This window comes from Littorina saxatilis, linkage group LG15 (assembly GCF_037325665.1).
Source record: "Littorina saxatilis isolate snail1 linkage group LG15, US_GU_Lsax_2.0, whole genome shotgun sequence".
NCBI lineage: Eukaryota > Metazoa > Mollusca > Gastropoda > Littorinimorpha > Littorinidae > Littorina > Littorina saxatilis.
The window spans coordinates 9249189-9261688 of record NC_090259.1 but is presented as its reverse complement, the minus strand read 5'-3'; the positions used below and the strand labels follow the sequence as shown (position 1 = coordinate 9261688).

Sequence of the window (12500 nt, the reverse complement as noted above, 5' to 3'; positions counted from 1 at the left end):
GCCTCTTCCTCCTTTTCTTTCTCTCCCTCCTCCTTTCCGTTCCTCGTGTAACCCTTATCCTCGTCCTCTTTCTTCTTTCTCTCCTTTTCATTCTTCTATTCATACTCCCCCCTCTCCTCTATTTCTCCTCCTTTACATCTTCGCTCTATCTTATGCTCCTCCTCTTCGTTCTTCTATTCAGACGCCCCCTTCTTCTTTATATATTCTCCTTCACATCTTCGCTCTTTTTTATGCTCCTCCCCTTCATCCTTCTATTCACACTCCTCCTTCTTCTTTATATATTCTCCTTCACATCTTCGCTCTTTTTTATGCTCCTCCCCTTCATCCTTCTATTAACACTCCCCCTTCTTCTTTATATATTCTCCTTCACATCTTCGCTCTTTTTTTATGCTCCTCCCCTTCATTCTTCTATTCACACTCCCCCTTCTTCTTTATATATTCTCCTTCACATCTTCGCTCTTTTTATGCTCCTCCCCTCCATCCTTCTATTCACACTCCCACTTCTTCTTTATATATTCTCCTTCACATCTTCGCTCTTTTTTATGCTCCTCCCCTTCATTCTTCTATTCACACTCCCACTTCTTCTTTATATTATATTCTCCTTCACATCTTCGCTCTTTTTATGCTCCTCCCCTCCATCCTTCTATTCACACGCCCCCTTCTTCTTTATTTATTCTCCTTCACATTTTCGCTCTTTTTTATGCTCCTCCCCTTCATTCTTCCATTCACACTCCTCCTTCTTCTTTATATATTCTCCTTCACATCTTCGCTCTTTTTTATGCTCCTCCCCTTCATCCTTCTATTCACACTCCTCCTTCTTCTTTATATATTCTCCTTCACATCTTCGCTCTTTTTTATGCTCCTACCCTTCATTCTTCCATTCACACTCCCACTTCTTCTTTATATATTCTCCTTCACATCTTCGCTCTTTAAGTTATGCTCCTCCCCTTCATCCTTCTATTCACACTCCCCCCTTCTTCTTTATATATTCTCCTTCACATCTTCGCTCTTTTTTATGCTCCTCCCCTTCATTCTTCTATTCACACTCCCACTTCTTCTTTATATATTCTCCTTCACATCTTCTCTCTTTTTTATGCTCCTCCCCTTCATTCTTCTATTCACACGCCCCCTTCTTCTTTATTTATTCTCCTTCACATCTTCGCTCTTTTTATGCTCCTCCCCTTCATCCTTCTATTCACACTCCACCTTCTTCTTTATATATTCTCCTTCACATCTTCGCTCTTTTTTATGCTCCTCCCCTTCATTCTTCTATTCACACTCCCACTTCTTCTTTATATATTCTCCTTCACATCTTCGCTCTTTTTATGCTCCTCCCCTCCATCCTTCTATTCACACTCCCACTTCTTCTTTATATATTCTCCTTCACATCTTCGCTCTTTTTTATGCTCCTCCCCTTCGTTCTTCTATTCACACTCCACCTTCTCCTCTATTTCTCCTCCACATTTTCGCTCTTTCTTCTGCTCTTCGCTCGTCCTCCTCTTTTTTCTTCTCATGCTCATTTTTCTCCTCGTTCCTTCTCTTGTATCTGGTCTTGTATCTGGTCTTGTATCTGGTCTTGTATCTGGTCTTGTGTCTGGTCTTGTTTCTTCGCACCCTCTTCCTTCTGTAAGGCAGCGGACACATTCTTACACATTCATCTTTTTTTTTGGTGTTGGGGGGGGTGGGGGGTGGGGGTGGCTTATACTGCCCCAGTCAGATGGCGATGACGCCTGGCATATTGAGAGATAATAGCCCCTTGACTGGAATGAATTTCTGCGTTTCGGACCTCGGGTGACGCTTACAACGATGTCCCTTCATTTTGAGGCGATGGCACAAGAGGGCAGAATGACTCGAAACACGAGTAAACAGATTGTAATGATAGGCGATGACCGTCCGGCAGCGGTTCTTTACGCATACGCCATGTTGAACACTTGAACTGATGGCTTTTGGCAGCCTGGCAGTGCTTTTTAAAGGAGCTGTCCGAAAAGAATCCAATAAGAGATATGTTCCAATAATCAACAGGGTTTTTTTCTGATAAAAAGTCTCATCTGGTAGTCATGGCTACCGCACTGGTGATGGCATCCCTGTCCGTTTGGTACGATCACGTGACACACTTTGTGGTGTCATGTTAAGTCTGCGATTTTTGGTGGTCTTTTACACTGTGTTTTAAACATTCCGTAGATGTAAGCTAATCTGTTTCTAAGGCTTATAATTATAGGCCGCAGACATTGTTTTTGGCCACAACGCAGATGTTGACTTCAGCTGCACATATTGCATTTTGCGTGTGAAAGGTGAACGTTTGGAATTTATGCGTGAAAATTGTAAAATGTTGGTACCACAAATAAACTTTGCTTAATTTGTTTAGTCTCTTACAGAAAAAAGTCTCGTTCCGATGATGGGTTCATCTGCAAAAAAATCACGTTTTGTTCGCAACAGAACTGTAGACGTTTGTAATTCAACATTATTATCGTTAAGATTGATGGGAATTCTACCGCATTCACAAGGTAGGACAACTCCTTTAACTCAGCATTACGGAAGATAGCCCGATGTCTGCTATTCGCCCAATAAGCAGCTTCAGCAATCTTTCAGCTGTGCCACCGAGGACCCGATCCCAGAAGGATTCTTTGATGATGACGGGTAAGCAATTACCGCAGAGCGGCGCCTTCCGTAGCTGTCGCAGCGGTCACGTGTCACGCTGTCACTCAAGCGTATCCACGTAATCTTATTTTTTTGTTTGGGTTGTTGGTGGATTTGATAATTCCAACCAATGACAAAAGGTCGTGTTTACCTGATTTTGGTCATGCTAAAAATATCCAGACGAAAATGGATGTGAAAACTGCCTTATAATTTTTTTCTCTCAATTTCTTCTGCATAAATATATCTGAATGGTCAAATATGGTTGTTCAGCAACTTTTGACTGGCATGTGACGAAAATGGATGTGAAAAATGTCTTATAATTTTTTCTCTCACTTTTTCCTGTATATCAAAATGGACATCTATATCTATATATACGGCTTGTGTGTGTCTGTCTGTCTGCCTGTCTGTCTGTGTCACTTCGCGATGCACGGCCAAAGTTCTCGATGGATCTGCTTCAAATGTGGTGGGCATATTCAGGTAGACCCCGGACACAATCTGGTCGATGAAAATGTTCAACACGTACTCTAAGCGCGGAGCGGTGAACCGATTTTGGTTTTTCTGTAGATCCATTCCCAGTAACTCTTCCTTATCTTCTCCAGTGTTTTGCGCGTTTATCTCCCTTCCTTCGTGTGGCGTCAATCGCGTACAATGCGCCGGCGTACACCTGGCGAAGCCGGGTACCCGGCGCAGCCGGGTATTCGGCTTTACATCTTCCCGGCGAAGCGGGTATTTATCTAGTATATATATATACACTAGATGATTACTCGCTTCGCCGGGTGGATCGCGAGACGGAGTATGCAGCGTGGCGGTTCGCCGGCTTAGAGGACGTGTTGACGTGATTGACGCCACACGAAGGAAGGGAGATAAACGCGCAAAACACTGGAGAAGATAAGGAAGAGTTACTAGGAATGGATCTACAGAAAAACCAAAATCGGTTCACCGCGCCGCGCTTAGAGCACGTGTTGACAATTTTCATCGACCAGATTGTGTCCGGGGTCTACCTGAATATGCCCACCAAATTTGAAGCAGATCCATCGAGAACTTTGGCCGTGCATCGCGAAGTGACAGACAGACACACACACACAAGCCGTATATAGATATAGATATATAGTTGTTGAGCTAATGTTGATTCGCACGTGATGCACTCTTCTACGACACAAGAGTGCAGGGTGGTTTTCCCTCCACACAAAAATATACACATCAAGTTGCACTTTCTGTGCTCTTTCGTTGTACTGGAAAAAAAATTCAACACGCGTTGAGAATACCAGCAAAAAAACAATTCCTTATAATGATAAAAAAAAACAACACCGCTGATAGTACCCTTTGAGACACGGATGTAAAGACGTGACCCTTTGCTATTGTCTCATGAGAACAGAATGGTGATTTATTTTAAAGTTGGTCTTGAAATTCAGCTTCAAGCATGCAATCTTCGATAAGATTTCCACAAGATGTGTGGAAGTAAATCCGTATGCAACCTGCAATTCTCTACGTAACTGTTGTTTCTGCAGGTTTTGGAATGTCAGTTTACCCAGTGATCCACGCTAAAGACTTATTTGACTTTGTTTGTAACTTGAAACGATTGGTAACTTCAACCAGCTCGTATAGGAATTCTTCGACGTTAACTCATTGTCTCCCAGGTACGGATATATCCGTACCCACTCATATGGCTCTATCTGACCAGGTACGGATTTTGTTTGTAACTTGAAACAATTGGTAACTTCAACCAGCTCGTATAGGAATTCTTCGACGTTAAAGGCACAGTGCAGCTCACAGCCTTCGTTTTGCGTTTTTGTTGCAGCTGAGTGCATTTACAGTTCAAAAATTCTCCTATGGTAGTAAAACAAACCCAAAACTACCCAACGACGACATCTGTGAAGCTCGACAGTTTCTTGTTCACGCGAGTGCATAAATTAACCTAGTTATTACGTGGTGTTTGGTCGGAGTTCGATTCAACTGAGTGATTCCGGCCTCCATTTTGTTTTACACAAACTCATGATGACGTCTGACATAGTTTGCTAGTGACGTGTCTTTTTGTGCATGATGTGGTGATCTACCTGATCTAAATTTAGATCCAAAAATAGGCCAAGACCAGCCGGGTCCGAGTACGAAATTAATTCGTAAAAAAAACGCAGTTCTTGACTCTTTGGGTGCAAGTCAATGAAACTTGGTAGTTCTTCTAACGGATAGCTGCCTGAGGTATGACTAAAAGCCCCAGGGGCTCCGTGCACCTGGATTTGACAAGTTCAGTACCTTGTCTCCCATGTTCGGATATATCCGTACCCACTCATATGGCTCTATCTGACCAGGTACGGATATATGCGTACCCACTCATGGCTCTATCTGACCAGCTACAGATATATCCGCTCAGACTGTTAGCCTCAGTCGCTTCCTGTAACGTCCATCTAACGCCTGCATTCCAGCGTGTTGATACACAGTTCCTACACAGTTACTACAATTCTGAGTGACCTGCTGCAGCGCTACTGGTCTCGGCTAAAAAAATCTTGGTCAACATAGGTGGGGTACAAAGTGTTAAGAAACGAAAAGCTATTTCGACAAAGACTGCAAGGCCAAGTCAGACAGACTGGCAGACATACAGATACACAGGCAGAATAACATGCGCACAGACATTTAGTTAGTTAGGCTTTACCAGGAGACAAACACGTACGCAGAAGGAATTGTTCAGATAGAGAGAGCGCTACCCCGAAATCGGCGTATGGCTGCCTAAATGGCGTTATAAAAACGGTCATACACGTAAACATCCACTCGTGCAAAAACACAAGTGTACATAGGAATTTCAGCCCATGATCGAAGAAGAAGAAGAGGGAGCGTAAACTGACCGTTGTCGGTCCAGTAGCCGAGATGCGTCAATGTGATGTCTTGCGATTGATGGTACCTCGTGACGTCATCCGTTTTGTCATGCCACTGACGTAATGTCCGGCCCCATTCGCGGAATGCCTGCACACACAGTGAATGAAATACTTGGGCGGGGATATAGCTCAGTTGGTAGCGCGCTGGATTTGTATTCAGTTGGCCGCTGTCAGCGTGAGTTCGATCCCAGGTTCGGCGGAAATTTATTTCACTTTGTGTGCAGACTCTCTTCGGTGTCCGAACCTCCCCCCGTGTACACTACATTGGGTGTGCACGTTAAAGATCCCACGATTGACAAAAGGGTCTTTCCTGGCAAAATTGCTTAGGCACAGTTAATACTTGTCTACCTATACCCGTGTGACTTGGAATAATAGGCCGTGAAAGGTAAATATGCGCCGAAATGGCTGCAATCTACTGGCCGTATAAAATGTCATCTCACACGGCATCACTGCAGAGCGCCTAGAACTGTACCCACGGAATATGCGCGATATAAGACTCATTGATTGATTGATTGAAGTAAACCTTAACCGGAGTGGCAGAGTGGTCTAAGTGCTTGCCTCTCAGTCACGCTGGTATCGGGGATCGACCCCCACTCGGGGCGAACACACACACACACACACACGATTTTTACGAGCGCTCTGCAGCCCACCTAGATAGAAATAAAATTGTGGAGAATGGTTATATATGGAAGAACAATTTGTTGTTGGTCTCCGCCACAAGATGTGGAAAAAGTTTCGAAACAAATTTGGGAAAAAACATATAACTTGGATGCATACACATTTATGGTATGCAAAAATCGCTGAAATAAAATTCAGCGGCACGCGCGAACAACAATTCCAGGTATTGGTTACATGATGTGGGTGATAGCGTCAGAGGTGTTAGCAATCTGTTTAATGTCTGTTGTACGTTTCTGCTTGTAGAAATTGCCAACCTAAACTTTGAAACGTAAATGACTGTATGACAAGTCATAAATGGGTACCTGGTCCTATCGAGGGCCGGGGAAAGCAAAGGCAGCGAGGGTAAAGATGGGCACCGCGCTCATAAAGCTGGCCATAGAGAAGGTGACATCTGTAGCGTATGGTTACGGAATGATACCATTACCGTTTTTTAAAACTCTCCATAAAAAGCGAGAATACGATTCATCGCCCGCTCGATTCATGCTCTGTAAGAAAAATCTCATATGAATCTTCAGTGCGAATGAGAACAATTTAATGAAATTCGATCGGCATTTTTGCAGCTTTCACATTAAAGGCACAGTAAGCCTCCCGTAAACCATCACATATACTGTCAGGCTTTTACACACAGTACAAACACCCTTTCGCTTAAACACTCACCGCTTGAGAACATCCTAGGTGCCCTACGTCAAGAGCAAGCAACTTTCAAAGAATTTATTTTTGTGGACCCTCTGATCAGCAGAGTACACGTATCCCTCAGTTATTCATGTAACCCTAGGTTTTTTTTTAAATAAATATTGACTTGACTTGACTTGAATGGATAAGAATAAGCGCCTACAATTACAACAGTCGAACCCCCTTCCACGACCTTTGAGAATTCTTTTCTTTGATGCCCTACTTTTTCACATTTTCTGTTCGTATATTCTGCAAATGAACCTCCGTTTTTACATTTAGTCAAGTTTTGACTAAATGTTTTAACATAGAGGGGGGAATCGAGACGAGGGTCGTGGTGTATGTGTGTGTGTGTGTGTGTGTGTCTGTCTGTCTGTCTGTGTGTGTGTGTAGAGCGATTCAGACTAAACTACTGGACCGATCTTTATGAAATTTGACAGAGAGTTCCTGGGTATGATATCCTCAGACGTTTTTTTCATTTTTTGGATAAATGTCTTTGATGACGTCATATCCGGCTTTTTGCCAAAGTTGAGGCGGCACTGTCACGCTCTCATTTTTCAACCAAATTGGTTGAAATTTTGGTCAAGTAATCTCCGACAAAGCCCGGACTTCGGTATTGCATTTCAGCTTGGTGGCTTAAAAATTAATCAATGACTTTGGTCATTAAAAATCTGAAAATTGTAAAAACAAATTTTTTTTTATAAAACGATCCAAATTTACGTTCATCTTATTCTCCATCATTTTCTGATTCCAAAAACATATAAATATGTTATATTTGGATTAAAAACAAGCTCTGAAAATTAAAATTATAAAAATTATGATCAAAATTAAATTTTCGAAATCAATTTAAAAACAGTTTCATCTTATTCCTTGTCGGTTCCTGATTCCAAAAACATATAGATATGATATGTTTGGATTGAAAACACGCTCAGAAAGTTAAAACGAAGAGAGGTACAGAAAAGCGTGCTATCCTTCTCAGCGCAACTACTACCCCGCTCTTCTTGTCAATTTCACTGCCTTTGCCATGAGCGGTGGACTGACGATGCTACGAGTATACGGTCTTGATGCGTTGCATTGCGTTCAGTTTCATTCTGTGAGTTCGACAGCTACTTGACTAAATGTTGTATTTTCGCCTTACGCGACTTGTTATATCTTCTTATGTAATTTTCGTGCATTTTTCTTGGTTTTTTTTCGGTTTTTTTTCCTGTTAAAAAAAAATTATTATGATTTTTTTTACAAACTTTTTTTAATTGATTTTGTTTCTTCTCTTTTTATTGTTTTTATCCTCTTTTCTTCTGCTTGTCCCGACGCTTGTTCCTTCTCCCAGTATGCTCCCACGCCGCCCCGTCCCAGCACTCACTGCAACATCCACCCCTCAACTTCGTTCCGCCGCCAGACTTGTTTTTTTGCGCTTTCCGAGTTAACCAGTGTTTTGTCGTGGTCGTGAAAGGAGGGTTCACAGTATTACGGGATCCCCACCCACTAACCCATGCATGCCCCAGTTGCTGACTCGACAGAAGAATTAACCCCAGTCACACATATTACGCGCAAATAGTAACACTCTCACAGTCTTGCAGACAGTCAGACTAATTGTGTGTCAAACTGTAAGATTTCGTCCCGCCAAAATCCCTTGAGTTACAGTCCCCTTTCATGAACCTCTATACTGTGTAGTTCGCTTGGAAACTAGGCCGTTAATTAAACAGAAAAAGAAAATAATAATAATTATGTGAGTGGCCTTTTGGAGCTCTGAGGACTAGAGACAATTATCAAAAAGGACAGAATGAATTAATGAATCATGAAAGAAAAACTAAGTGAAAAAAATGAAATTTTATAGTAAATCCATAAATGATTAAATGAATAAACCAAACAACAAATCGAATATTTGTAGTGGTAAGATCAATCAATCAATAAATCAACCAATAAATTACTCTATCGATCAGTCACGCACTCATTCACTCACTCAATTAATTAGTCAGTCATTTGCATGTACCTTCTGTAGTCCTTTATTCTTTTTGTGAATATTGCACCCACATACTTTTCTTTGACTTTTTGTGGCTTTCTGAACCACATCATTACGTCTCTCTCTATCTCTCTTGCTTTCTCTCTTGCTTTCTTATAAGGCCCCCCAAAAAATAGGTCTGTTTACGGTAACATAGGGTGAAAAAATAGGGTCGGTAGGTCGGCTTTTTGTTTTTCAATTTATTTTATAATTTTTTTTTTTTTTTTTGGTAGAAGCTTTGGCGTGAGCCGCATAATGTTTCGGGTCAAAGTCCGCATGAATTTCATGAAAAACGTTTAATGATACCAAAACTCGCTGGATAGGTACTGATAATTTTCACCCCATCCTTTTCATGACAACATTTATCAAGCTTTACAGCTAGCGGGTGGCGAACACCACTGCGTGCATCCATTTTGAAAGGAAGTAACACGAGTGACGACCCTTTACTCCTAACAGTACTTTGAGCTTACCTCCCTTCTGTCGTCTGCTGTTTGAGCGCAAACAGCTCTATTTTGGATGCGTTTTTTTTCTTTTTTTTCAGACGATCCAAAAAAATGATTAGGGTCGGGCCTAAAAACTAGGGTCGGTCGGGTTACCGTAAACAGACATATATTTTTTTTTGGCCTAATGTAATTTTTACGTACGCAAATGTTAGACTGGATGATCTTCTCATTTAAATCGGGTTGCGTGTACATGTATACGCGTGGATTTACACGTGTGCGGGTGTAGTCTATATACGCGTATATGTGTGAGTGTGTGTGTGTGGGTATGTGTGTGTGTGTTTGTTCGTCTGCAGCCATTGTTGTTTTTGTATATATGTATTTAGACATGTTCCCCTACTAGTCACGCGAGGGTAACGCCGACTTGTGGTTTATTGGTTTTAAATATTTGTGGTCTGCAGATTGATTGGTTTTATGAGTGTGTGTTAACTGTTGGATCAGTATTTTCCTTTGTGTGTACATGTATACTATACCTTGCGTTTTACCCTTAGTCTTAGATATTTTTGTTTACCTATGGCTTTCGTGTCGGTGTGTTTGATTGTTCGTACTCATAAACTGGTTTGCTATGTTTTTGCTGTTATTAATGTTTTGTTCATTCGCCCTTTTCCCCCTTTTATGAATGATGCAGAAATTGTTGTTTTACCTTGTCTATAAGGCTTTTGTTAGCTACTGACAATAAAGTGTCAAAGCGTCAAAGCGTCTCTTGCTTTCTCTCTCTCTTTCTCTCTCTCTCCCTCTCTTTCTCTCTCTCTCTCAAAATTCAAGTACACTTTTGAATTTTGAATTTTTATTTTGTTATACCTTTCCCAATTGTTTTTTTTAACTTAAAATTTTTGAGTCACTTGAGAAAAAGTGACTCTATGTAATCGGTCAGTGTTAGTCTGTCCGGCCGGCCGTCCGGCCGGCCGTCCGTAGACACCACCTTAACGTTGGACTTTTCTCGGAAACTATCAAAGCGATCGGGCTCATATTTTGTTTAGTCGTGACCTCCAATGACCTCTACACTTTAACGATGGTTTCGTTGACCTTTGACCTTTTTCAAGGTCACAGGTCAGCGTCAAAGGAAAAATTAGACATTTTATATCTTTGACAAAGTTCATCGGATGTGATTGAAACTTTGTAGGATTATTCTTTACATCAAAGTATTTACATCTGTAGCCTTTTACGAACGTTATCAGAAAAACAAGGGAGATAACTAGCCTTTTCTGTTCGGCAACACACAACTTAACGTTGGGCTTTTCTCGGAAACTATAAAAGTGACCGGGCTCAAATTTTATGTGAACGTGACTCATTGTGTTGTGAATAGCAATTTCTTCCTGTCCATCTGATGCCTCATATAATATTCAGAACTGCGAAAGTGACTCGATCGAGCGTTTGCTCTTCTTGTTTTATTATTATTATTATTTTTTTTTTATAAATTCTTCATATTTGTTCTTTGTTTCATGTGTGTATTATAGTAGGGACTAGCTGTAAGAAAGGACCATATGGACCTAATACTTACTTGTACTTGTGCGACGATTTAGGTTAAAAACCTGTACGCCTAATGCTATCATCCCTCGGTAATAAAGTTTTCGAGTTCGAGTTCGAGTTCGAGTTCTCTCTCTCTCTCTCTCTCTCTCTCTCTGTCTGTCTGTCTGTCTGTCTGTCTCTCTCTCTCTCTCTCTCTCTCTCTCTCTGTCTGTCTGTCTGTCTGTCTGTCTGTCTGTCTCTCTCTCCCCCAAACCCCTTTCTCCCCACCCTCAGCCAACCAGGCTTCCTCTCCCCTTAAATGACGTGTATCATGCAATCGTCTTGAACGTTCCCAGCGATGGGGAGCAAAACCCTCCCTTCAGAGAGTCTTGATTCCGCCATTTCTGGGCAGCATTGAATTCCATCCTATTTCCCCGATACAAAACTCAAAATGAGCAGCGTTGGCATTTGCTTGTGCAGTTCTGTTCACTTGTGCTTCTTGGAAGAGCGGCTGATAATGGGCTTGAAAGCTGCTATGAGTGGTATTGATGCGATTGGGTGGATGCATTGTCCTGTTCTTCTGTGGGATTGGAGTGATGGGGTAATAGATTGATTCTGGGTTCCAAGACATTGGGTTAGGATGAGAGTGAGGACAATGGGGAGGGGGGGTAAGAGAGAGAGAGAGAGATAGATAGAGAGAGAGAGAGAGAGAGAGAGAGAGAGAGAGAGAGAGAGAGAGAGAGAGGGAGAGAGAGAAAGAGAGGGAGAGATTCACTTAAACTCTGAGAGAGAGAGAGAGAGAGAGAGAGAGAGAGAGAGAGAGAGAGAGAGAGAGAGAGAGAGAGAGAGAGAGAGAGAGAGAGAGAGAGAGAGAGAGAGAGAGAGAGAGAGACAGAGAGAGAGAGAGAGACAGAAAGATTGAGATGAAAACCGTGTCTATAGCCAGCGTTGGCTGTTTTTGCAACGAATGGTGTTAATGAGCGAGCGTGTAGGTATTTCAGCACAACTCTACTGGAATAACGGCCTACTAGATAATTACAGTATATGTAAACCAGCTGTAATGTAAGTTTTCGGTGGGTTTTTTTTCTGCCTCGGCGAACAGAAACAACATCATGTTTTACCGATGTGTCGATTCAGTAACACGCTAGGTTAGGGCTGGTGTAAGGAAAACATATTGTGTGGTATATGTTTTTACAGCCATTTTCTCAAAACGTCAACACGATACGATAATCATCTTCGTGAGTGGAATTTTGACACTTACATTGTTACAAACAAAAACAAACAAACTAACAAACAAACACGCACACAAACGAATAACAAACAAACAACAACGAACACGCAAACAAACGAATAACAAAAAACCAAAAAACCAAACAAACAAACAAGCAAACAAACACAAAAAACAACAAACAAACAAACAAACAAACAAACAGACAAACTAACAAACAATTAGTTCATCTTATATGACGGGCGCAGTGGCGAAATCGGGAAGTCGTGAGTTCGAATCCCGGTCGCTGCCCGGCGCCTGGTGGGTTAAGAGTGGAGACTTATGTGCAGACCTGCTAGTGACTTAACCCCCTTCGTGTGTACACGCAAGCACAAGACCAAGTGCGCACGGAAAAGATCTTGTAATCCATGTCAGAGTTCGGTGGGTAATAGAAACACGAAAATACCCAGCATGCCTTCCCCGAAATCGGCGTA

At 41.8% G+C, this 12500-nt stretch overlaps 1 protein-coding gene across 1 annotated transcript in view; it reads right to left on the bottom strand.

The window, feature by feature from the left end:
- LOC138948463 (uncharacterized) overlaps nt 1–12500 on the bottom strand; it is an 86246-nt gene that overhangs the window by 32324 nt on the left and 41422 nt on the right. Inside the window, exon 7 of the mRNA XM_070320017.1 lies at nt 5475–5592. Within this exon, the coding sequence (XP_070176118.1) occupies nt 5475–5592 (118 nt within the window). The remainder of the gene's footprint in view (nt 1–5474; nt 5593–12500) is intronic.